General features: G+C 38.2%; 1 protein-coding gene across 2 annotated transcripts in view; it reads left to right on the top strand.

The window, feature by feature from the left end:
* Positions 1–1,594: 1,594 nt before the first annotated feature.
* LOC129730753 (mucin-2) overlaps positions 1,595–27,204 on the top strand; it is a 182,590-nt gene continuing 156,980 nt past the window's right edge. For both annotated transcript variants that reach the window (XM_055690308.1, XM_055690307.1), the window contains exon 1: positions 1,595–2,586. In XM_055690308.1, the coding sequence (XP_055546283.1) occupies positions 2,496–2,586 (91 nt within the window). In that variant the 5' untranslated portion in view covers positions 1,595–2,495. The remainder of the gene's footprint in view (positions 2,587–27,204) is intronic.

The raw sequence follows: 27,204 nt of genomic DNA, 5'->3' as shown, positions 1-27,204 counted from the left end.
ATCCGTACCTCTAATCAGCACGAAAGTTCTGGAGAAGTCTATGTCGTACTTCATTTCCACTTCAAAGTTCATGTTAAGTTCTGACTGATGCTTTACTCTATTTTGGCGAAAATGAAGTTTGCTTCAGGATTAGTGATAAAAAAAAAAAAGTTTTTCAAAAACAATGAAGAAATATGGTTTATTTTATTGTCATCGGAACTTTATTATCTAAATTATTGGCAAAAAGAAAACAAAGCAATCCGCTTGTACTTTATCTGAACTTTCAAGCTGAAAGAGAGACCCGGTATGTTTCTAGCTATGAACGTGTAGGTAAAGAAGAGAAATCAGCACATCGAGTAAAATCGATGCTGATATCATATAGCGGGAACGGAGCAGTGGTATGAATCTAGGCTTCAAAGAGGGAGAACTCGAGTTCGAAGCTTGTGTAGTAAGTTGCAAAAAAAATTATGAAATTTAATAATAAATTAAGCCAGACATTATTCTTCTGATCTAAATTTCTTCAGTAAATGATTATCATGGGATTGAAGCAACACAAACGATGAGCGAGGAAATTGAAAAATTGCAAATTGATTTTTATTTTTAAGTATTTTGAAGTTTTCTTTTCAAGCTGAATAGCGGACTGTTCAGCGACCTAACCGAACCTTATGTGAACTTTCTAGTTCGGTTTAGAAGCTGCTTTGCATGCTACTCGAAGTTTATTCAACAAATGCGAACTTGAAAGTACGGTTAGTTACTTAAAAATTGAGCTGAATAGAATTCTATTCATGATCGTTAGATTGGCTGATTAGTCTATGAATTCTACTTTTATCCGAACTTTTGGTTACTTGGGATTTTACCTACGAGATATCAAATCAGCCTAAGTTCATGAAAGCAAGCATAAATCGACCTGTTGAGACGGGGAAACTCTGTTAATTTTTTTTGGTATTGATACAGAGAATATCACAAGGAATGGTCGGTGTCCATTCATGTCGTCTGTGCTAGGATTTGTTGATACTGTGATACAAGCGGTATATGTCTGACACGCAAGCAGCCGGGTTATCTTTGTTGTAAAAGTATTCTACTTCAACTTGCGGTCGTGGCTTTGCACACAACCCTCCTGTGATTTTTTAATCGGCATATACACCTACACAAAGTAGAATAAGTTGATTTTGGGTGATTCCGAATTTGCTCGCCCCGTAAACTTTGCGTTTGGATTGGTTGACACATTGTGGTATTCCCAGTGCGACGTTGTGGACCAGTGGACCAAGAAAGAATAAGATAAACAGAATGTTATTCAGTACATATTTCGTGGTAGGTACTGCATTTTTGAATTCCTCCGTTCGTATTGCAACAAACTTGTACACTCGCTCTCGATCGGATCTTGTTGGCGAGTGCATTCTCTCGCTGAATTGACTCAAACATCTTGGCGGGCACCCGTTCATAATACAAACCAGCCCGTGCATTCGATCGATGGCTGGGTCTCTATGTGTGAGTGTTATGCAGCAGCAACAAGCAGCAGTAGTAACACCACGGACTGAACGGCGCAGGTCGCCGAAGAAACTCCATACGTACACTTTACCATTCGCTGTTGACTTCCTTTAGTTTAGTAGCGACATTCGAGCCGTTGAGACACGCGTGCGTTTGTGGTGAGATTGGAAGGCTTTGGACTTTGGAAACGACCAAGCGGCGAACTCGAGGACTTTGGTGCAGTTGTTTTTTTTTCACTCGTTTTTGGAATAGTAACGAAGTTGTTGTAACATGCTGTGAGATTAGTGAACGTGGATTGTGCAACACTATCTTGTGACTTGAGTGGATTTAGTGGAAGCTGTCAACAGCTGATTACCGGATAAACTTCAGTTCTACGTTGACTCCGAAAAAAACAGAAAGGGGTGACTGTTCGTTCTGGTCGAGTTCCGGTTTCGATTGCGAAGCAGAACTTGGATTGTGGCTGCAAGTTTGTCACTTCACCACCATTCCGATATGACAGTGTTGTAAGTTAAAATCTTGTGGTCCCCAGCGGCACAACACCATCGCGGTAGCAGCAGTAGTAGTAGGTTTGGTGGTATGGCACACAGAGGGGGGCAGCTCTGCTAGGCTGCTAGGTGGTGAAATCGATATTGTGCAATTGCGATCGGCGGTTATTTTCTTTCTTCGCTGTACTTTGCCTAGCGATGCTCGAGAAAAGCATAAGGGAAGAAAATGTGAAAATTGTTATTTGATCGACAAGTGATTTTGGTGCGTGTATTGCAGTTATCAAAGTAACGTGCGAGAAAATGGTAAAATTTAATTGCCATTAAGGCATGTGTATTCATGTTTGCAAGTTGCATCTCCGTACAAAAAATCAAGGAAGCGTAAATTAACCACAAGAGATCCCAAGTGCACCGAATGAAATATACACTCGAAATCGATGATCGCGAACATTGTGCAGTTTTTCGATTTGTTCTGAGTGTCGAAGTACTGCACCAGTGTGAATAAGAGAGAAGGATAGTGAGCGGGAGGAGAAACTACTTACCGAGATGGGGCACTTTGAATGCAAATCTGTTGCATACATATGCATTCTGTTACTGAACGTTGGATTACAGTTGCAGCAATCGTCAGCGCAGCAAAGTAAGTGGTGGATAAATTCTCTTTCTTTATGTTTGCGTTTTCCCACAATACAGTGCAGCATTAAGAAGCCGGTCGGGTTACCCAAAACAGGCAAAAAGGTTATCGCTTTGCATGACACCTGCTAACGAAGGTTCAGTCGACACGCTGATGGTAAAAAAAATCAAATAAAGATGATGCATCAGGAAAACAAGGTGGAGTTTTTTTTCATGCGCAACTTTGTTTACGAAAAAAGTATAAACGGCCACCGAGGTTTAGCCGATGAAGTCTTCTATTGTTTGGAAGCGACGAACCCGCGCGAGCTTTTTTGGGCCATCCGTGGCGGAGGTTAATCGTGAAGCGATAAGCAACTCGCTTTGATGATTCGAGCTTTGTGTCTGGCTGTACGCCAGCCTGGTATTACTTGCATGCTGGGTGTAATCAAGCACATCAGTCTGCCTGCCGGTCTTTGGTGGAGCTTCTTTTCAGCCAGATAATGAATATAATTACCGTCGGTGTTTTGTATTCTACGGTTCATGTATAGATGCATCAATGTTGGATTGATTCGGCTGCTGTGCCTATCTTTTGATGCTGTTGGTGATAAGGAATGCGTTAATGGTATTTTATTCTTATTTATTAGCAGCTTTAATAGTGTACATCGAAAATTTTGTAATCGTCATTTGATACTATAGGTCGGACATGATTATATAGAGACTCGATTATATATTGACTCAATTGAAAACATTGTTTTTTGAATTTCAAATCTAGAGCTAATATGTCGTAAGAGAACATCCGTAAAATACGTAACGCTTGATAGTAAGGGTAAAAAACAGAAAAAAACACAAAATGTTTAAAAACTTCAATATTTTTTTAAATTCAAAAATAAAAAAAAAATACCTAAATCGAAATGATTTCAAAAATTAAAAAAAAAATTAAAATAAAAATACAAAGAAATTATTTAAAAATTTGAGATATTCAATACAAAAGAGTTGACAAATCAATATACACGATCCAAATTTTTCTTTACATTTGACTGCAATGACACCAGGAATGACTACAAGATGAATATATTTGTAAGAAATGTGTTTTCTGACTTTTAGGGGGATGAGTCAAAAATAAAATTCTTCTTATTCATTCGAAAATAACAAATCATTTATATAAAATAAATAAAAAACATTTTTTTTCTCTGATTCGATTATATATAAAATTCGATATACAGTGAAAAACAGGAGACCATATATAATCGAGTCCGACCTGTATAATGAAAAGTTGTATGGTTTGAATATTTTTTGTAACTTTTTTTGAAAATCAAAGTATTGGGAATGTCAAACGTCCTCACGATGAATTATAAACAGTGGAAGTCGTGTTTCTGAATTATAGTTTATATTTATGGATACCCGATCACTCAAAAATATCAGGATTATAACAAATTTTAATACAAGTCGGACTCGATTATATATGATTCAATTATATATAATATTAGACTCGATTATATATAGAAGCAAAAAAACTTTTTTCTTGAATTTCAAATATGACTTATCTAGAGCTAATATATCGTAGGAGAACATCTACAAAATACGTAACGCTTGTTAAAAAGGGAAAAAAATAGAAAAAAATAAAAAAAAATTAATTTTGAAAATTGTTTCATAAAATTTAAAAATAAAAAAACTAAAAATACTCAAATGAACCTGAATAAGAATAATTTCAAAAATAAAAGAAATGAAAAAAAAAGTTATAAAACAATTTATTTTTTAAAATTTAAGAAATTGAATACAAACAAGTTGACAAATCTACATATAGTTTTATAAATTTTTTAAAATATTTTTTCTTTACATTTGACTGCAATTACACCAGGAATAACTACAAGATATGTATTTTTTGTAAGAATTGTGTTTTCTGATTTTTAGGAGGATGAATCAAAAATAAATTTCTTCTTATATATTCGAAAACAACAAATCATTTACGAAAATAAATATAAAATATTTTTTTTCACTGATTTGATTATATATAAAATTCGATTATATATAGTGAAAAAAAATCGGAGACTATATAAGGTAGGGAACATATTCTAAGCAGCTTCAGGAACCGCCTGTGTATTGAAACGAAATACTCGAAATGTGTTGGGTGAAATTCAAACAGAAGTATATCAATCTGTTCTCTATCTTTTTCTCTGTCAGAACTTGTTTTCAGATTGTAAAACTAGGTTAGAAAAATAATCAATTAATGTTACCAATCGATGGACACTATTCCAATCACCCCAAACCTATTGAAAGCAGTTTCCATCTGTTTTGCAGGCGTTTATTTTCAGCACCCGAAATGGCTTCTGAATGGCTGCAATATAGGTCGATTTGTTTCGATTGTGTTTGTTCACAGATTTCTTTTGATTAACGGTATTTCTTATATTCGTAAGACAGCTAGACAATCAAAGTTTTTGTTTCCAACATTGAAATTGTCGATATTGATCAAAATTCAGGAGTTTGAGGCCTGTTTTCTTCGACTGATCAAAATAGGCGTGACTGCTTAAGCCGTTCCTTACCCTATAATCGAGTCCGACCTGTATTTTGTTACAAACTTTTTGTATCAACTTGTGTTCTAAACTTGGTCTCGTTAATAGAAAATATTAAAATTCCCATCAAAATTACTTACTGATTATTAAAAATTATAGCAAGTTTTGTAAGGTTTTTGGCAGAAAAAGATCAGAATTAGTTAGAATGTACAAAAATTTGTTATAAATATGCTTTAAAAAGACACACTTTGGAACAAGCAACCAGAAGTTCGAATTTCACTTAACAATCGAACTAAGAAGTTCACATAAGGTTCGGATTTGGTTCCGCGGAACTTTCTTGCTGGACAACAAGACACATTACTCACAAACCGAACTTCATTCTAAATAAAGTACCGTCAACACCTGAAAGCAACTTGAAAGTTCATGAGAAGCTGCTTGTTTCCCTTTATTGGAACCTTTAAGTTCACATAAAGTTCACACGTGAACTTCAAAACCCCCGGAAATTAAAGTTCGGTTAACATTTTATCCGTGTTTCTAATCAGCATGAAAGTTCAGTAGAAGCTGCTCACTACTCTTCATTGGAACCTTGAAGTTCACATAAAGTTCACACGTGAACTTCAAAACCCTTAGAATTGAAGTTCGGTTAGCATTTTATCCGTACTTCTATTCTGCACGAAGGTTCAGGAGAAGCTGCTTGCTCCTCTTCATTGGACCCTTGAAGTTCACACAAAGTTCACACGTGAACCTTAAAGCCACCGGAAATTAAAGTTAGGTTAGCATTTTATCCGTACCTTCAATCAGCACGAAAGTTCAGGAGAAGTCTATGTGAGCAATTCTCGCTGAAACTAGACCACTAGGTGCACAAGGTCTTTCAAATTTGATATAAATGCACATAGAGAAATAGAGAAAAAATGACAATGCCATTTTTGTTTGATCGAATTTGTTGACCCCTTGGTCACCAAGGGGCGAAACAGTTTTCAGAAAAGTTGAAGTTTTAGCAATTCTTGATGTATTATTTGAGCTATATCTCTAGAATTCGTAATGTAAAGTACTACAAGTAGCACTTTTCTGTAAAGAGGATTGATAGAGCCTTCATTTGAAGTGATCATAATTTAGGCCGCCATCTTGAATTTGGCCGCCATCTTGGATTACATCAGAAAAATGCAATTTTGACCATGTTCGCAACTACCGATTTTCGATCTGAGACCAGCATTGGAAAGCTGAGAAAAAATTCTATAAGATGCAAGAAAAAAACTTGGTGAGCATTGGTGTTAACCCATCAATTGAAGCTATTTTCCAAGCTGAGTTTCGAAATATTCATCGTACATCACGCGATCAACGTAGTAACCTGTCTACTGAGACCAAGTGTATGCACATGTTATGTCCGTATATGTCCTTATATCATAATCGATTGATGCTACAACCAGTACGCCACTACTGTTTTTTATAAGTTTAGTGAGAATAATGAGTACAACACTAGCATGTGTGATACTTACAAAGTGATAGGCTTTTTATTACTGAGCAATTCTACAAAAAATGTCCCAGTTTTAATATTTTATTTAAATTGTTATTTTTAATTTGGCTGAAACTCTGCATAGACGTTTCTATAGGCAAAAAATGTCATTTTATGCTATTGGTTTAATTTTTTGGAGCACGACTCATTTTTGAGAAGCTACTGAAAATGCTATTTTTGGGAGGGTATTTATGATTACAAATATTTTTAGGGCCATAATGGTTTGTTTGATCGGTAAAACGTCTTCGATAAAGTTGTAGATAATACTTTTGTCTTTCCGAAAAAATATACACTTTAAAATGACTTTTTTATTGAAAAAAAGGTAAGAGGAAAATGTAAATTTATCGTAGAAATGTGGTAATAAGAAATGTGGTCTATTTTATTATCATCAGCATTTTATTATTTAAATTAATGGCAAAAAGAAAACAAAGCTATGACTCCAATAGGTAATATTAGGGTGCTTGAAGGTTTCTCTATCTAAACACCTTCTTTTGTTACCTTACAGGAAATCAATTATGAATTCAGATACCTTGAATGTGCAGGTCAAAAGAAAAAATAAACCGGCTGTAAGCTGTGAATTCCCGTTAGACACTTGCTGTGCGTGATGCTTTCATCCCTGAGCAATTTGCCCAAATCTTGGGTGTTTTTATGTAAGGCCACAGCATGATGTTGCCGGTTTTGGAGGTCCGAATACATTTCTCGGACACCACCGAGAGTTCCCTGTGTTCCAAGGCGTTGGTCGTTTCGACTGCGGCACACAGCATTAGAGATGCACCGAATATTCGGTCGCCGAATATTCGGGCCGAACATCAGCAAAAATTGGATTTTGCCGAATATTCGGCTCGCCGAATAATAAGTTTATTATTCGGCCGAATATGCCGAATAAGCCGAATAGTGGCCAATGATTATCCGAAAATAATATGAAAGTATAATGCAACACTCAAAATGTAGTTGTAACACAAACTTCTAAATTGTGTTAACCATAATCCTCATAAACATTATTTTTAAACGACAACTCAAATAAGAACAAAAGTAGGTGCGCTACGGATTAGCGTACCTTATTCCATAGGCGCAAAATTATTTATTTCTTGTGCAATAGTTCGGACAATTTTCAATCGTTTCCGTACATGAACTTCAAACAATGTCCATTTGGTTATTTTGTTATCATACGATCAACGTTGTGTTCAGCCGAATATACGGCCGAATATTCGTCTCACCGAATAATGGATAAAAGGTTATTCGGTATTCGGCCGAAGGCCGAATAGTGCTATTCGGTGCATCTCTACACAGCATATCTATTGACTGAAAAAGTTTTTATTGATTTTTAACATTTATCATATTTTGTATATACTGCTTATCAGAATAAATTTTCAATAAACGTTCGAAAGAAAAATATTGCGTACAAAACCTTTTTCAATTACAATACAGCAGGTATTAGACGAAGCAAATATTTGCTATTTTTGGTACGATTTTTATTTGCACAAAATTAAATCTGTATTGAAAAATAGCAAATATTTGCTTCGTCTAATACCTGCTTACCAACGAACTCAAAACAAACTAGAGAGCTGTCAGACTTAAGTTCACATTGCGCTCTGTGTGTACTTTTTCTGAACTTGAAAGTTCAGAAAAAGTTACGCGTCAGCCTTTTTTGAACTTTCTAGTTCGCATGAGGTTCCGCCTGTACTTTATCTGAACTTTCAAGCTGAAAGAGAGACCTGGTATGTTCCTAGCTATGAACGTGTAGGTAATGAAGAGAAATCAGCACATCGAGTAAAATCGATGCTGATCTCATATAGCGAGAACGGAGCAGTGGTATGAATCTAGGCTTCAAAGAGGGAGGACTCGAGTTCGAAGCTTATGTAGTAAGTTGCAAAAAAAATATGAATTTAATAATAAATAAAGCCAGACATTATTCTAATTGCCATTGATCTAAGTTTCTTCGATAAATGATTATCATGGGATTTGATGAAGCAACACGAATGATGAGTGAGGAAATTGAAAAATTGCAAATTGATTTTTATTCTAAATATTTTGAAGTTTTCTTTTCAAGCTGAATCGCGCTCTGTTCAGCGACCTAACCGAACTTAATGTGAACTTCCTAGTTCGGTTTAGAAGCTGCTTTGTATGCTACTCGAAGTTTATTCAACAAATGCGAACTTGAAAGTACGGTTAGTTACTTAAAAATTGAGCTGAATAGAATTCTATTCATGATCGTTAGATTGGCTGATTACTCATACGACGCGACGCGGGACAAAACACAACACTTATCGTTCTTACTACATTTAACATTTTAAAATTTTTACCTTAAAACTCGACTGGTTTCGGGCGTAATACTGCCCATCTTCAGGAGGAGAGTCCGACTGGTTACACTTCTTTATACGTTTTCACTTTCAATATTTGGTATTTGCGTGCAACGTAAGAACTAACATCACTCATACGACGCGACGCGGGACAAAACACAACACTTATCGTTCTTACTACATTTAACATTTTAAAATTTTGACCTTAAAACTCGACCGGTTTCGGGCGTAATACTGCCCATCTTCAGGAGGAGAGTCCGATGGAATGGAATGGAATCCACGGCAAACAACCTTCAGGATATGGTCACCTTAGCAAGCACAACCAGCATAACACCCAGCATAAACATTGCTTACAGATCTCTCCTTTACATCCCCAAACTGAGTGATCGTCTCATTAAACTGTTCAAAAAGGATTATCCGCACATCTGCATCGCCACAAAATTGAACAAAACTGTGAACAGCTTCCACAGTCAAGTTAAGGATCCTACAAATAAAAACGAAAACAGCAACATTATTTATAAAATTCCGTGCAGCGGCTGTAACAGCAGCTACATTGGAATGACTTCAAACAAATTAAAAACCAGACTCTACGGACATGCATCGAACGTAAACAAACTCAACCAGATACTAAATGCGGACACACAGACAAACTACCAGTTATCCGAGCTAAGAGAGAAAACCGCTCTCATTGAGCATTGCATCGACACAGAACACAGATTCGACTTAGAGAATACATGCATAATAGATAGATCGAAACACACAGCTTCACTACCATTTTTAGAAATGTGTCACATCTACTGTACACCACACATAGTGAACCGCCGTATTGATGTGGACAACCTCAACACAGCATACGCGGGGATCTTACACAAACTTAAAAGCCTAAATGAAGATGGTATAACAGTTAACTGAACAGAAACACAAGTTAAAACCGCCACACTACTCCGACAGTGAAAATAAATTCCTCCCACCACCAAACTTATAAACGTAAGCATTAAAGTGTATTTCGATGTTTAGGCTAGTTTTTTCATGTTGTTTCAATTTGTTTAGATTGTCCAATGATAAAAAAAATTTTAAAATTAGTGACTAGTGAACTTTAAATGCAACCACCTGACGTAGTCCGATAATCATCATTGTAAGTCGAGGGAAAAAGTTTTGTAAAATGAAAAGTTATTAATAAATTACTCCTTTGAACAGTTTCCCCTGATGAAGGCACCAATAAGTGCTGAAACGTTGGGACGAATGACAATAACTTCGTTCTAAATTCTGAGATGAATGACTGCTAAGCCGAAATCCCAATTCTTGATTCTGTTTTGTTTTGTTCATAATTCTGGCATATCAAGAATATTACAGGCTTTGTTATTTCTATCAAATTCAAATATATTTGTGCTACCCGTTTGTTTTAATCGTTTGATCGCGTATTAATTTGTATTTGAATTTACCATTCCATTACCATTCTTAATAATAAGTTTTACATTGCACTTATACAGGTTAGTTACATACAAAATTATAAATATAAGATTGGTAAAATACTAGTCGAGCAATGAAAAAACACTAATACAATTGTCCTTTAAAGTATAAACTAAGCTTATGTTTTAACACTGATGTACTCATGTCAATACTGATGATCTGCTGCTGTGTGTTGAAGGTATTCATAAATCGAGTAGTTGGCTCAACAAAAAAAGCTGAGTGCGGTCGGTGCAACCGGCTAAACAGTGAAAAAGAACCTGGCGAACATGGAGCTACATGTCAGGAAGCAGCAGTCCCGTCCACTAGTCTCGGTGCTGCAGGTAAAGACGCAGCGGCAGCACCTGAATAAGATGGTTAAGTCGATTTTTTCGGCAAATCACGACGTGGTGGTGGTGATGGACGACGAGACCAGTCTCACCCTGGATGGCAACGACTGGCAGGGCACTTCGTATTTTATTTCCCCCACGAAGGAAGTGAGCACCGAGGTGAAGTTCATTTCACAGACCAAGTTCCCCAAGAGGTACGGCTGTGGCTGACAATCAGGGAGAAGGGGCTGTCAAAGTTGCTCTTCTATCGCTCCGGACTGGCCGTGAACGGGAAAAATTATAGTACGAAGTGCCAGCCGGAAGTTGCGTCGTTCATCAAGAAATACCAAACGGCCGAAGAGACGGTGTTTTGACCGGATCCGGCGTCGGCCTACTACTCGAAGCGATCGTTGGAGGAGATGGAGCGGCTGAATATCGATGTGGTACCTTAATTGGCGAACCCGCCCAACGTCCCCAAGTTGCGTCCCGTCAAGGATTTCTAGCCTAGCCCGAAGCGTAAGATCTACTCCAACAATTTTGTCACGAAAACTGAGGAGGAAGTGATGAATAAAACGACGAAAGAATTAAAAAACATGCCTACCAGCATGTTTTTGTCCGCCATGGCGAATATTTCGGTTAACTGCCGAAAGGCCGCACGCAAAGGCGGAGAATTTTTTCGCGGGAAGCTAACATAGTTACCTACCTATGGGAAATTTATCAAACTCAATTATCTGTCTTAGTTATTTTTTTACCGCCATTCGAAAAAAGTCCATATTTTACCGCATACGTTATCTGTGAAATTAACTATCAATTAGGTGGATGTCGCGGTGAAACCCTCGAAAATTATATTAATTTGCTTCTAAGAGTAAAATCTCAATCAAATTTTAAAAAATTGGTAGATTTAGTGCAATTGAAAAAATACGTGCTAACTCTCACAATTTTGGATAACAAAATAATTTCACTAGATCCTGGTGTGAGTGACACCTGGGAGGCAAGGAGTGACACTCAAATTTCCCGCCCCGGATGTCACTTGATTACGCTACACGACTGTCCAAAGCTCAAACTGAAAAAATAGCTGTTTAACCATTCCTGTGAATTTTAATGCTCCAAGCAAAGAGAAAAGTGCGTCGAAAGGCCGCAGAGTAATTACTCGCCGGGTTCGTGGCTTTTACGTTTGTTTACATTAAAACTTTATTTAAGTCTCTGAAGACTTTACGAGCTTCCAACTTGGCTAGAAGCATCAAAATTCAAAGAAATGGTAAGAAAGCTATAATCTTTCATTTGTTTCCAGTTTGAATTCTAGAACAATTTTTATCCCTTTTGTCGACCGGTTGTCAGCATTGAGTGAATCAACCAATAGTGGACCTCTCTACTTTTTTATCCAATAGTGGACCACCCGTTAGATTGACTCAGTTTTCTGAGCATTTATGAGAATTTATAAATGTTTGTGACGCAGATTGGCTAGATGAGATGTTGATTTATACCGTAGTGGTGCACATTTTATTTAAGAATGGTTTAACTAACATAGGGTAAATTAACCTATAGTGGACCTTTTTCGCTATAGTGGACCACCCGTCAGATAAACTAGATTTATGCGAAAACTGGAGATATTTTAAGAAAATTTCCATCCAGAAATATCTTTTCCAGCCATCCTGCATCAGAATCTCGAGAAACTTATAGGGTAAATTTAAATAGGGTATTCTTTGCGATTCCTGCAGAGAAGTGCTATAATTCTGTGTTAAAAAAAATTAACCTGTAGTGGACTCCTTACCTATAGTGTGCTACTCATCAGATTGGCTCCATTTTTCTTAACATGTAATCAGAACTTATAAATGTTTCTCGTGATTCTGATGCAGATTGGCTGAAATTGTCTGAAAAACCCTCGAGTTATTGCAAAAAATGAAATAATCTGACGAGTGGTCCACTATAGAAAAGTGGTCCACTATAGGGTCATTTACCCTATACAATTGATGAAATGAAATTCATCGATACAAGTAGGGTAAAACTACGCTAAATGGACCACGTCCTTTAAAGGACCACAACTTATCCAGCTAATCTGCATCAGAGCCACGAGACACATTTAAAAAATCCAATTGATATCAAGAGAGTAGTTTTTCGTCAGGGTGGTCCACTGAAGGAGGTGGTCCATCCAAGGTAGTTCTCCTATTTATATACGATAAAATATTTTTATTATATCGCCAGACAAACACAATTCAGAATTTTTCTGGAGGTAATTTGACGAGTGGTCCACTATAGGAAAGGAGTTCACTGGAGGTTAAATTACTCTATTACTGGAAATCTCAATACAATCAACTGAAACTTCTCACGCATTAGTTTTTTTCCATAAAATGTCAACACCCCAATAGCATTTAACTCAGCACTAACGAACACGCACAATGTTCAAGTGCAGGCAAGCACCCGGAAAGGTGGAATTTTCAATAGCTAAGACCTAACCTTAAAAACACACAATACCGCCGTTTAACCTTTCCGGCGCATACAATTACCAAATGTGACTGGGGGGCAGCTTCTCGTTCATCTGTCTGAAGTTCAGCCACAGATGCTGTACAGCGCTCTTTCAGCACATCCGCACCACCATCGCGCTGACACCGATCCCTTTTGAACGTTCAAGCGAACAACCGGCGAGCGAGCGTCCGTTCTTCGATGAGGGCGCTTAACCAACGGATCCACTTCAAACTCAACCAGCCAGCTGCTGCAGTAGGGCCCTCGCGGCAACGAGTTGCTATTATTGTCAATATTATGCAAAGAGCATCCAATTTCGTGAAAGAGTCGCTTGTGTCGATCGAAAATACTTTAGAATTAGATTGTTTAGGTAAAGGTCGCGCGAGAACTCACCGAACAAACAAGAACTTGATCGGTAAGCAAGATGTTTTCTGTTGCGCCATAAACACAAACTTCGAACGAAGATCGACTTATTTGCACAGAACGAGCTTCTCAGATTTCTTGTTTCTTTCTTACTCTTGCGCTCTCTACTACGTGTAAACACCCTGGTTTGAAATGTCAATCTGTAAATGCCATGTGTCATAAAAATCGAATCTTCGCCACTGAAGTAAACTCATTTGTGTTACATTCTGTCCAACGTGGTTCAAGTCGTTCGTTTAGTAAACGTTCGATCGATCGAAATGATTTTTGAGATTTTTATTACTTTATAATGACCGCCTATGACTATGGGTTATGGCTGCGAGCTGTCGGGCATTCCAATCTAAAGGAATGGGGCTTCTTAATGAATAGTACATGATCGCTTCACGCGCAACGGTGACGTAACATGCGTACCAGGCGGTGTTGATCGCGTGAAAATGAAAGCGATCTGGTTCAATGCAGGTTGATTTTTCGTAGCGTATCTGTTGGATTTTGGAATGGGGTCTTCGGTAAACTAGCTGTAATTAAAGTCTTACGGCAGGTGTCGATCACAACCGTGTGTTTTAAACAGTGAATTTCAACCACGAATCACTCGATGGTCGCACTGTGAGCTGTTAGGAAAAGAAATAATACTAATAACAAAGTTCTTGGACTCATGGTAATGTTTCCGGTATGAAATAGTTTTAATTGCCCAACCCAACACACTCCGTGTCTGTACGTATTGGCCCATCAAAACCGAGTTACCTTGAAATACGAACTTAGTAGCGAAAAGATCGTTGTTCTTTGTTTGCTATTCTTACCTGAACGACAACTGAGGCCGCAGAACAAAACAGAATTAAAACACACCCTGCCGGGCGGACCAGTTTTGATCAATGACGCGTCACAGCATTGTCGACGTGTCTTGAAACAAAAAAATAAAGCAGTTCGCACGATCCAAATATTCACTGCAGAGCAACTTGATGTCGCCGTCGCCGGTGGCTACTGTTGCTCCATGGCGTAACAATTCCAGCCTGTAAGTTGCGGCGAGCACGAAAAACCAGTCTGAAATTCCCATACGTGCTCGTTGGGCGTGTGTGAGTGGGCACTTGAAGGCTCAAGTGATCAACGCAATCTGCCACAGACTCAAGTTGGAGACAGTTTTATGCTGCAAGCTGCTGCTGCTGTTGTACAATGTGCGATTTAGGTACGTTTCTACAGTTTACGACCACTTCAATCTCGCTTGCACTGTGAATCGTTTGAACTGGGGCAGAAAAGCGGAAACAAGTTATTTTGCACCTAGGGTAATTAACTCTTAGGCTGTGGGTCGAAATGAGAATATTTCTATCGGGTGTGTTTCGAAAACAAATGGAGTAACGAGAATGATTTATTTAGATATAGTTCAATCAAATGTCAGTGACATTTCTCAGGAGGGATTGGTATGATCGAAAAAATTCTGCTACAAGTAGGGCTTCGGAGGATAGCGCAAAATATTTGATCGCGTAGATGTTCATCTTTCGTTTTCGTCCCATAAATCTTTCAAAATCTTGCAGTTCTTCAAACTTGGGTTTGGTTTTGAGGATATTGAAACAAGCCTGCATTTTGAACGTTTCCAGTTCAGTGTCTTCGAGGAACATTTTTCTGGCCTCTTGAGGACTTCTCTAGTCCAACTACAAATATGGCGATTAACGAATAGCCAACATATTTGTCATCCTGGTGGCTGATGGTTGCAAACCAAGTAGTTGATCCTACGGTTATGGTCTTCCAGAATTCTCCCTTTTGCTGGTCGGTTTCCTCGGAGCCAAAAACGACAAACCTGTTCATTTTCTTCTTCAGAAAAGCCACAAAAACGAATTCTGAATTGTCATGAAAAATCTTTGTTTTGTTTATTCACCAACACTCGCAAAACGCTTATATGGAAATAGCTACAAATGAGGTATTCAATTAAAAAATGACATTTTACCCACCTATTGGTAGCGTACAAAGGGTTTTAGAACGATCTATTTCTTGTTCCAAAAAGTGACAAAAATAGACCAAAACGTATACCAGTTTAAAAATTTTTCAATTTAGATCTGGTATAAAACAAAATTTACACCACCGGTGCAGCAGTGAATTTGAGTTTGTTCCAAAAATAAATAGAACAAAACAACGATTTGGATCACCACTGAAGAAGCCCTAAATATGAGTTTCAACCACCTTCCTGACACGTTCGTAGCCTGTGCTTTTGTATACGCGGGAATGAAATGGCATGTGACACTGTTGTGCTTCACACTGCTATAAACAGCAACATCGATAGATTAGGCAACACTGAACAGGAGTGAAGAGCACGTCAGATGTCTTCCCTTTGCGGCCATTGTTGTTTGGGGCTCGGCATCGAGGGGTTCGTCATAATGGGGGTACACTAAGGTCGCTTTTTACGCGGTTTTTTTACGCGGTTTTTTTACGCGGCTTTTTTACGCGGAATCAAGAATTTACGCGTTTTTTTTTACGCGGATTCCGGAATTTACGCGGTTTTTTATACGCGGATTCCGGAATTTAAGCGGTATTTTTTTTTGCCCGGATTTCGGTTCTCCTTCACTCGGAACGCAAAATTAACGTTGGTTTTTTTTACGCGGATTCCGGAATTTACGCGGTCTTTTTTACGCGGGTTTCGGAATTTACGCGGTTTTAGGTCTTTGAATATGTGTTCGGGTTTGTACCCTTTCACATATTCAGCGATAACAGCTGCTCTTAACTCTGCCATGGCTCACAACTCAATCTAAACAAACTGCACAGAAACGAAACTCTGCCACTTTGGGCAGAAAAGTTAACCCTTTCATTTGACATATAGATGGCACCAGAGAGATGCAACGTGTAGGGTACAGGCGACCCCAAAAAAGTGTGACCGGAGTAGTTGCTAATGTGGAAAATTACTCTTGATGTTTCTAAAACTCAATTGACCATTTTTCTTTAGAGTTTGTTCTTTCAACCTTAATAATAGAATGCCAATGAAAACTGCTTTGTCGAATATCGTTTAGCGGTAGGGCTCAAAAGTTTCGTCTTCTCGAAAAAAGTTGCCATGCAAAATTTCAGCTCGATCGGACATCGGGAACACGTGCCTCAAAGCGGTCAAAGTTTTACGAGAAATATCGTAGAAAAAAAGCACAGGTAATACATGAAATTATCGAAACCGAATTTTTTTTGAAGTTATATGTCTTAAAAATGCAAACGTCGAAATTTTGTGTTAACTCGAAAAAAAAAATTTCTAAAAACAACTTTTTGGGTCTTAGACAATTTATGAGCTTGGAGCTAAAAAAATCAACTTTCGAATTTCGTTTGGCGGTAGGGCTCAAAAGTTTCATCGTTTCGAAAAGAGTCCCCATGCCAAATTTCAGCTCGATCGGACATCGGGAACACGCTCCTTAAAGCGGTCAAGGTTTCAACTTTTTGACCGATGAAAATAATGCACAGGAAATTGTCGATATCAAATTTGTTGTTATGCCAAATGTGTTAGAAATAGATGAAACGTCGAGATCCGGTGTTAGAGTTTCTGGGACTTGTGAATTTTAAAGCTGGGAGAGTGAATTGAATATTAAAGTAAGGATTGGAATGCAATCGATGAAATATTTATCACAATAGTATTGTAACATATCCCATATTAGGGTACGATACTGCTAGCATATTATATGCGATATTTCATTAGGGTGGCTTAATCATTTTCCATTAGGGTGTTTTTTTTTTGTCAAAATTTTGAGAAAAATACGGAAATACCGAATTTGAATGGAATATTGAAGTCAATAGTATCTTTTTTCTTCTTCAATATTCCATTCAAATTCGGTTTTTTCCGTATTTTTCTTTTACTATGTGACACTTTGACGTAAGTTGACGCATTTTTACAATGGCTAGAGGCACCAAGTTGCACATGAATGATTGAAAAGCTGTACACTTTCTAAGGCAACTGTTCCGTGCTTTAGGGTAGTATTTTTTCGCTTTTGTCGACCAGTGTAATCTATGTGTTTATATGAAAGACAAGCTTTGTATGTTCCAGCCAAAAATAACCACAAGATACCTAACTTCCACATTTCTCATACATTTTGAACACGACCGATTTCCGACGGTAAGTGCTGCCATCAGATGACTTAAATTCTCATAAAATTGTCACTATAAGCAAAACCGATTTATCGTGCATAGTCCGTCATCGATCGTTGAGCTGTTCAAGATTGTATATGAAAAAGGTGTAGCAGCTTGGTCAGCTCGACGCTTAAGATAACATGCAGATTAATGATATTGTCATTTTTGCACTTAATGCTATTGCCATATTTTTTGCACATCAAAGTACGAAAAGAAAAGTGTGAAATTGACTGTCAGAGTCGGGGTATATATTGAGGAGTTATATCTATTTTCAGATCCCATTCTACCAAAACTTAAAGTTTGATATGTCGCAAGCCAGGTTTCAGAACCATTGTGCATATAGTCAGGTTCACCGGAGCACCCGATTTTTGCCCTATTAACCTCGGCAAGAGATAAAAACTTGCCTGTAGAGCGTGCTCATAGCGGTTATCAGGAATTTCTGATGGTACGCTTATTGTTAAATGATGCGCCGATAATTCTTGATTCTTCCGGAAAGCTTCATGTTTGAGAACTAAACATTCGTACACATTATTATCATTTTTCGGATGGCAGTACCGTACAGTCGTCCACATGGATACTGAAAAAACTGTTTCACCATTCAGCAGTCATGTCTTGGCCTTGCCGTCAGTTAATTTTGACGTTAAGTATATATCATATTAACAGTGTATAAATTAGTTCGACTTCTGCTCAAGCGCAGCGATAATCATGTCCGATGAATTCTGCAAGAGTCAGGTATCTTGTTCTAGTCATCTTTGTTCCAGCATAACTCGATTTCAACAAAACTTGTAATGAGACAAAGTAGGAATGGATAAGGGGCAATCCCGAAGGAAAAAGGAGGTCAAGATTTTTCGCGCATTTTTGGAACTTTTAAGTTTAATTCGATGATTTTCGTGTCTTCGTTTATGTTTTTATTGGGACTTGACCTTCTGTGTTTTACACACAGACTTCGCAGCCGACTGTTTAGTGTACAGGACAATCACGGGGCTAGCGCTACGATCCTACTGACACTAACAGTCTCTCCCAAGCCGAGACTCGAACCTACGACGACTGGCTTGTTAGACCAGCATCGTACCCTTCTGGGAGATAGCTTATGTCTGTATTTTCGACGCAATTATTACATCCATGGTTACGACTTACGGTTTCTGGAAAGCCGTATAAAACTGTGGAAAACATGCACAAAATCCCCGAATAATGATGTTTCCGGAATCAGGATCGGAAGTCGATGTCAGACGATATTTTGGAAATCAAAATAGCGACTTTTGGTTTCTTGGAATCAGTAAAATCGATTACATTCTATGCAATATCCTCATTTTCGGATCCACGAAGTTTAAAAACCGATCGATGTTCGACGCCATTTTTAAAACCAAGATGGTGACTGCTGGTTTCGAATAACTGAGCGAAATTGAGGATAACGCAACAATACTTTCTTATGTAACATATTTCTGGAGGTGACATTTTGGTATAGACTTGTTTTGAAGCATTGCAGCTCAGCTTTAGTTGTACCACTTTAAGTTATACGGAGACTTTTGGTAGAATGTTCAGGATGCTGAAATAAAAGACAATCTTTTTATTATTTTTTTTTATTCTCGCTTATTTTCCGTCGGTCTAGTTCCGCCACTGTTGTGGCCATTCACCGACGCCCAGGGAGGCGACTCCACACCCAGGACCCAAACTCACGACCCGTTTATTAACGGACCGGCGCCAACGGCTTTACTTCCTCATGCGATGGAAGGCGTGATCCCAGAGATTTTTCGCCTCAGAAAATCTCCCGGTGTCGGCTAGGATTGAATCTAGACCAGTTGGGTTGGTTGTGAGTGGATCACGCCATCTCACAACCATCGACACCTATGTCGGCGGTGGGATTCGAACCCAGGCGTCGAGCGTGGTTGGCGGAGACGTTACCAACCAATCTTTTTAATACAATATATGTATTCTAAGACGTTTAAAAGATCCAGATCCAGTCAATTCAAATCGAAAAGTTTATGATTATTAAGTTCAGAATTAAACAATTCAAGACGAATATTTCAAATCATAAAGCTCTTGGAGACTACACGTAAACTTGAAATCGACAACAAAAATAGTTGAAGAGGTTGTTTATGAGACACGACCGCAAGGTTAACGTAGAATTACGACAGCCTGTCTAATGTTAAAATGTTTTTTTGCAATAGATTTGGGAATACACTAGATTGGGGTCATTAAATTTACAATGATGTTATGCGATTCAACGTCAAAAATTCTCCTTTTTGTAATGAATTTCTTGTTTAAAAAGCAGTAAGGACTCTCTATAAATCGCGGAAAAACTAACTTGATAGTATAAAACTCGTGCCAATCTACAAACCCCTATTCGCAAGGACATCAAGTTGCAATCATTGTAAAGTATTTTTTTATATATGATCAGGGTTGCCAATAACATTTGTGAATAAACTGGAATAATGTTGAAAACGTAACTGGAAAAGACTGGATATGAGACAAAACTAACATGTGAAGATTTGATAAGGAAAAACTTATGGGTGATGGGTTTTCTTCAAACTTCATTGAATCGAGTGTCCATGTGAAACATAAAGGTTATATACTACAGATACGAAAAGGCGCCTACAATCACTTTATATGCAGTCAGCATTGCTCTAGGTTGCAATCATAAGTATTGAATAATCTCGCGCCTAAATCAGCCCCATTCAATTATAGATATTACACTATGGTCTTTTTTACGCGGTTTATTTTTATGCGTTTTATTAAACGCGATTTTTTTACAATAACACGGATTATTTTTATGTGATTTGTAAGACTATTTGTACCCGGTATCAAAAAAGTTCAGTATAAGTACATCTAATCTCACCCTTAAAAAGCGGTTCAATCAACCGCGTAAAAAAAGACCCCAGTGTACAGTCATTTAAACAGATTGCTTTGTCCGTAATTGGTCACTTTTTTTCTACATTGTTTTTAATTATTTTTTTTTTCAACTCTACGTCATGTCATGTTTGTATTTGTATTTGTATTAACATCAGTTTGACTGAGTTTTGTGCAAGTAGAAAATAGAAAGGGGAAAACCAGTAAAATTGTAATTCACTTCCTTTTAGAGAATTTTTAGAGATAAATCAAATTACAATTTTCATTTTAAAAATATTTTCAAAATAGACAAACTTGAGCTGATCAAAAAAATCTGGATAAAACTGGCAAAAATACACTAAGGTCGCTTTTTACGCGGTTTTTTTACGCGGATTCCGGAATTTACGCGTATTTTTTTACGCGGATTCCGAAGTTTACGTGTTTTTTTTTACACGGATTCCGGAATTTACGCGGTATATTTTTTTGCGCGGATTTCGGTTCCCCTTCACTCGGAATGCAGAATTGACGCTGGTTTTTTTACGCGGATTCCGGAATTTACGCGGTCTTTTTTACGCGGATTCCGGAATTTACGCGGTTTTTTTACGCGGCACATATCCCCCGCGTAAAAAGCGACTTTAGTGTATACAGAAAATGGATGATTTTGTGATTCAACTGTTTGCCGGATCACTCGAAAAGAATCGTAAGAATCCAGTTTAAAATGAAACATTGGCAACATGCATCCATTTCACTTCATAACAAAGTTCGGAAAATTTCTCCAGCAACAAGCATAAATTCATTGAAAAGTACGATTAATACAGGCATGTAAATGGTCACGGTATGACAATTATTCACCGCGATAATCGTCTTTTTTTCTTCCTGACGTTGGCAAGGCTTGCTGTCTAAATACATTCTTGAACAAACATGTCAAACGAGTCTCTATCATCACGACGTTCTTTTCCCTAACCCTTTTCTTTTAAACGAGCAGTACGCACGTTGTTTGTAGAGATTCTGGAAATTATATATATTAATGATCTTGTAAAAATATTTCTCAAAAGAAATTTGAGTAAACAGGAATAACAAAAAATATCGCCTAACGAATGACAGAATATATCTTTTCGATGCGCGAATGTCAATTGACCATCTGTTATTTGTTCGAGAGCCGACGGTCGTTCTAAAATCACGAGTGAAAGCCTACTGCGACACTAACGAAGCGAAGCGTACACAAATTACGTAATGCATAAAAGGGGGTTGATTTTACAGGTACTTTACTGTGATATTTTTTAAAATCGAAAATTTTTTAGCGTTACGAAATTTTAGGAGTAGAGAGTCAAATTAAACGTTGCTCATCGTTACATACGGGAGGAGGAAGTCTGAAATGTACACTTTTGGCGTAACGTAATTCACGACGTTAATCACGACTATCCATAGAGGAAGTACACCTAATGTCGACGCATTCACAGAGATATTCAATTTCTGTTGCACAGAAATTTTAAACATTTTTTTCCTGTGTGGACTCATCAATGCGACCAGAATCATTGATCCTTTGTTATATCGGCAGGTATTTGCTGTATTTCGCACTTTCATTATTAGCAGTGTCACAATTTAGGGGAACTGACATGATTTTTATAATTCGTGCTTGTATGCTTTTTAACCCTTCCTTTCAACACTTACGATTCCGAGCCTCCGGCCAGCGCTGTTGTTAATTACAATTCCCTGGAGAAGTTTCAACTGAATGTCCCTCTGTCCTGCTTTATTGTAAGAGGGCCTGAGAATAAAGCAAAAGAATAAAGAATGTTCAAGTCCGTTGACATGGAATGGCCTGAGTCTATTGACCACCCGCTTGTCAAAGCGGACTTTGTCATCTTACGGCTACGAAGCTTCTTAATTTTGAACATACTCAAACGCAAAAAATGAAGCCAGATAACACCAGTCAATATGAACTCATATTAACATGAGGACAACAATAAGGCAGTAGTAATTCATTGGAAATAGTTAAATTATTTATCTAAAATTAACATAAAACATAAAATAATAACAAAGTAGTAAGTGGCGATAAGCTAATTTTAGAAGCTCTTATGAAGATTCAAATTAGCATCGAAACATTAACATAAGGTAAAATAAACGGATACTTGACTGGAAAGCTAATCTTTTAGTATAATTCCTTTATTTTAGTAATGTAACAAAACAAAACAGAGAGATCGAATCAATCAGCTATTTTATCTCTGCTTTTATGCCGCCTTGGCTACCATATAAACAAGAGCCTGTGAATGACTAGGCAATAATTGCGAAGAAAGTTTCGTTATGTTTGTGCAGTACGCTGATGCTGATGCTGATGAATGCAGTCTGTCTAGCACGTGTGCAACCGGATCGATTATCGGACACCGGATGGGGCATCACTTTTCCGAGCATTTTTTTCCCTTGCACTGTTTTCCTTAGTGAGCTCTAGCGCACATATATTTCATCCATGCTGCGGTAATGGGTTTCGCTGGAAGTGTAGAAGTTCGGATGTGCGACGTGAATTTCTTATTCATATGCAGTTAATATATTTTCCGTGTAGGGAAACATTTTTTTCGAGTTAATCAAATCGGGTTGTGTGGCGCGGAGAAAGAGAGATCCGACAGTTTAGGAGAAAACACGCCGCGGTTGTTCCGTTGTTTGCATTTCCCGTGTTTATAGCGTTTTGTCTGAGACCTGAACGCGAAACCAGATGATTGTTATGTAAGGCTACTGACATACTGAGGCGTCAAATGAAGCGAAGCGTTGAGCGTATTAGAAGCGGAATAAACAGAAGCGTTGGGTGAAGCTTCCTATGACATACTGGAGCGAGCGTCGCAAATGCGTTGTATTGTCATATTCCTAGATTCCAGCAGCGGTTTCGTTTAAAGGAAATATGAATTCGTCCAATGAAGATTTGTTTGCTTCTTCAAGCACAGTAAATCACGTTTTTAGTAAACATAGAGATTTTTTTTATGAAGTAAAATAATATTTCTGAAGTCAGTTGCGCTACAGACGTAGTAAAAAATATAAGAAATTATTCTAAATTTTAAACCCGCTGACCCCGAGTAACGTTCAACTAGTTTATGATATCTGTTCAGTATGTTAGGCATGCAATATCAATAAAAAATACCAGTGTTATTTTCCTGACGACATGAAAATTTTTCCCGATATTTTCTATATTTAAGACCAAAACAAAGCGAATAAAAAGCACCTGGCGACATCAGATTTATTTTGAACATGGTATTACTGCACTAACATTTTTTAAACATTTTAACATTTTGTTAACCGGAAATGTATTCTATTTGCTTTTTTTCAATTACCAAACCAAAACAAAGCAAATGTAAAGCACCTTGCGATGAAAGATTTTGTCTGAACAAGGTATTACCGCGTGAGTATACGCGCGTCAAAACACTACTCGTTCTGTTTCGCCGCCTCTACCGACGCGTCGTTGCCGCTCGAGTATGACCGGTTTGAGCGTTTCATATAGACGTTCGAAGAAGTAGCTCGGACGCTTTTGCGACGCTTCTTGCTTCGCTTCATTTGACGCCTCAGTATGTCAATAGCCTAAGTGTTTTCGTTAAGTATTGTTTTTAGTGTTGCTGCTAGCTGCCGTCCTCTCGGATAGCGGCTTTCGAATGTGTGCATGGCCTTTGCAGCGATATGGTACAAGAACGGTCATAGCGGGTTGATTTGCCGAACAAGAAGCCATTTATGGTACTGAAGTATCCAGTAGCACATATACGAGTGCATAAATTTACGCATGTATTTTAATTATATATGTCACGAATTTTAGACGACCCTGCGCGCTTTGATTTGCACTTTCAAGCTGCCAATGGGATAGGCAAATGGAGAGACAAAGAGGCGAGAGACTGCGACTGCTAATTATGTTACGTAAAATGAATTATCAATTTTACTGTGATCCTCGAAGTGAGACCAAGACCATAAATATCACTTGTGGCTGTTGTGTCACTTACAGCTTTCTAATGTTGATTTCGGTTGACTTCGTCGACTTTGATTCTCGCGCTCGTACGAACCCTCCAGAACCATCACCAATGAAACGAGAGAGAGAGAGCAGCAAAAAAAGTTCGGCAAGTCGAGTAAAGCAAAGCATCGTTTGGGGCCGTTCCTAAACCACGTGGTCATATTTTGATCTCTTTTTATACCCCCCCCTACCCCCCCCGTGGTCTTTCGTGATCTTTGGGCCAACCCCCCTCCCCCTTGCGACTTTAACCACGTGGTTTTTTCATTTGTGTAGTGCCAAAAATTCGCTTAAATTTTCAAAATTTTTATTTTTAAACATTCGGTACATTCTATATTTCTAAAATGCAAAAGCTTTTGCTCTTGACTTGGTGGCAACAATAAATTATAAGTCAGAAAAAAAGACCACGTGGTCCTTTCGTTAACCCCCCCACCCCCATGCGTGGTCTTTCGTGGTCTTTTGACAAACCCCCCCGTCCCCCCTTTTTATGACCACGTGGTTTAGGAACGGTCCCTTAAATTAAATTTTCACTTGCAAACTCGCTTTTTCGGGCGAATTTCACTCATATCACACGTGGCTCCCCGAATTAGATCACCCTGCATAATTTTATCAAATTTTGAACACAAAAAAAAAACATGGGAAAGTCAGGAACAAACGGAAACATGAAAAGTAAATTATAGCCGTTCTGTACTGCGCTGCCATGTCGTGTATGAACTTTGCTTTGCCCTACATTATTGGGATTCAAATGCATTTCTCAAACGAAGTGTATTTTCGCATAATATTAATGAAACATATCTTTTGTAAATGTAATTCTCCATGAATAAAGAATTCCTTGCTGCAAAACCAGATTTATTTTACTCGTAAGATTACAAAAACGTTTTCCAACCTTGGGTATAGATGTAACCGTATATAATTCAAACGCTCGTTTAGCACGTAATTATTGACATCTAATCATCAAATAGTTTTTTTTTAGAAAGTTCCTTCTAACAAACTGAATCGTAACCGTTCGGCACCGGCATCGGTTCCAATGGCGCTCATTGCGCTGCACAGTTGACTAAGTTTGTGAGGTTGTGGATATACTCACTTAGGCACAGAAACTGGTAACAACCGACAAGTAGACCTACGGTAGACTCATTACGGTTGAATAGAGACAGATAGATGGAGAACGAGTGCGCGCCTTAATGCCAGCATAACCTACCAATACGTGTTTAGAGTTTAAAATGGTGCGCGTAACAGTTGAACCGTAAGTTTTCCGCGCTAAAGTTAGTACTCGTGCTTGCGCTCTAGGTCCTTACCTACCCCCCCTTATCAAGCTCACGGCGAACGGTTTTCGAACTCGATTTCTATATCGTGCACGTTAACCGTTGCCACTAATGAAATTTTTAAAAGAGGTTTAGAAGTATCGGTTGTACGTCGCCATATTAAACGAGCAACGGCGGCAGAGTGTATTTTACCGCGTGCTATTAGCACAAGCAGGGCGATTTTGTTTCGATGCTGGATAACTAGTCGAAACTAAGGCTGGCAAGGCGCCTCAGAACGGAAGAATCGAGACACCCTAAACCGTAGCTCTCCTTGCACGCGCGGAATGTGAACTATGAGGGAGTGTCGTGTCAAGGCGGCATCAGCATCCACGGCAAAGCAGCAATGGAACCATTCCGCGGCTGGGGTACCAATCCTTAAAATCGTCACGCGGCGGCAAATGCCAACAGCGCGGTCCCTGCTGCTGGTAAAGCACTCAACTCAACTCGATACATACATGCCGTGATAGATCGAAATCGAGCAGGGGTAGGAAATTAGTAGCTTTTGTTCTAGCGGAGCCCATGAAATAATTAATGGGTATACACTCCTTTGGAGCAACACAATGCTAGCTTTATGAGTAGTGCTCAATGTAAAGGATTACTTCACCTTTGCCTGTGTGGTATTGTATATAGAGCAGAGTTTGCAGTATGATACTTTGAACTAGTTAACAGTAAACCTAGTACAAATTGTTGCATTCGGCACGCGATATTGATTGTGCCATCGGAAATTCGAAACAAATCGAATCAAATCGTTAGCAAAATGTAACACCTACACAGTTATGTTTCAGAATATAAAAAACCGCTTTGAGCCATCTAGCGGTAAAACGTACGTTTGTTCGTCACATTTAATTTTCAGTTACAATATATCGTTTAGTTAAAAAAAAACTTTTATTAAGATATTGACTCCCATTTCCCTGCTTGAAAAAATCGTGATTATTCATATGGTTCGACCTATAGTTTGAAGTTTAAAGAGGTTCAAAATTCGTTGAAAATGGTTGATGATTTTTTAATGAGTTTCCAAGTAAAATTTTCTGGTATACGACCTGCTACAAGTATGTTTAAACATATCATTAAATTCTTAACAAAGAGTTATTGCCTTCATTACTTCCGACGTAGAGCCTAACAAACTAAAATCATTCTCACTGGTTCGCTCAGGCAGAGGTCCTAAGGAGCACATTTTTGAAGCAATTCTCAATTAAACTATGTTATAGAGTAAACAGGTATAAAACGCCTAACACCCCTCCCCCTACCCCAAGGAAGAACGTAATTTTTCTAGTTGCTCTGCATATCAAACAATATCGCACGCTTAGCCTTGAGGCTAATAGCGATCTCGATCAACTAGATTAGTTGAGAGAATTCGTTATCGATATTGTTTTTTGGCACATTTTGCATGTGTAGGATAAGTACAACAATACACCGTGCCCCAGTGCTAAGTAGAGAAAATTTTCAGCTCGAAAAGATCCTCGACTCGATCGGGAATCGAAC

This window comes from Wyeomyia smithii, chromosome 3 (assembly GCF_029784165.1).
Source record: "Wyeomyia smithii strain HCP4-BCI-WySm-NY-G18 chromosome 3, ASM2978416v1, whole genome shotgun sequence".
Lineage (NCBI taxonomy): Eukaryota > Metazoa > Arthropoda > Insecta > Diptera > Culicidae > Wyeomyia > Wyeomyia smithii.
This window is presented reverse-complemented; position numbering and strand designations above follow the sequence as displayed.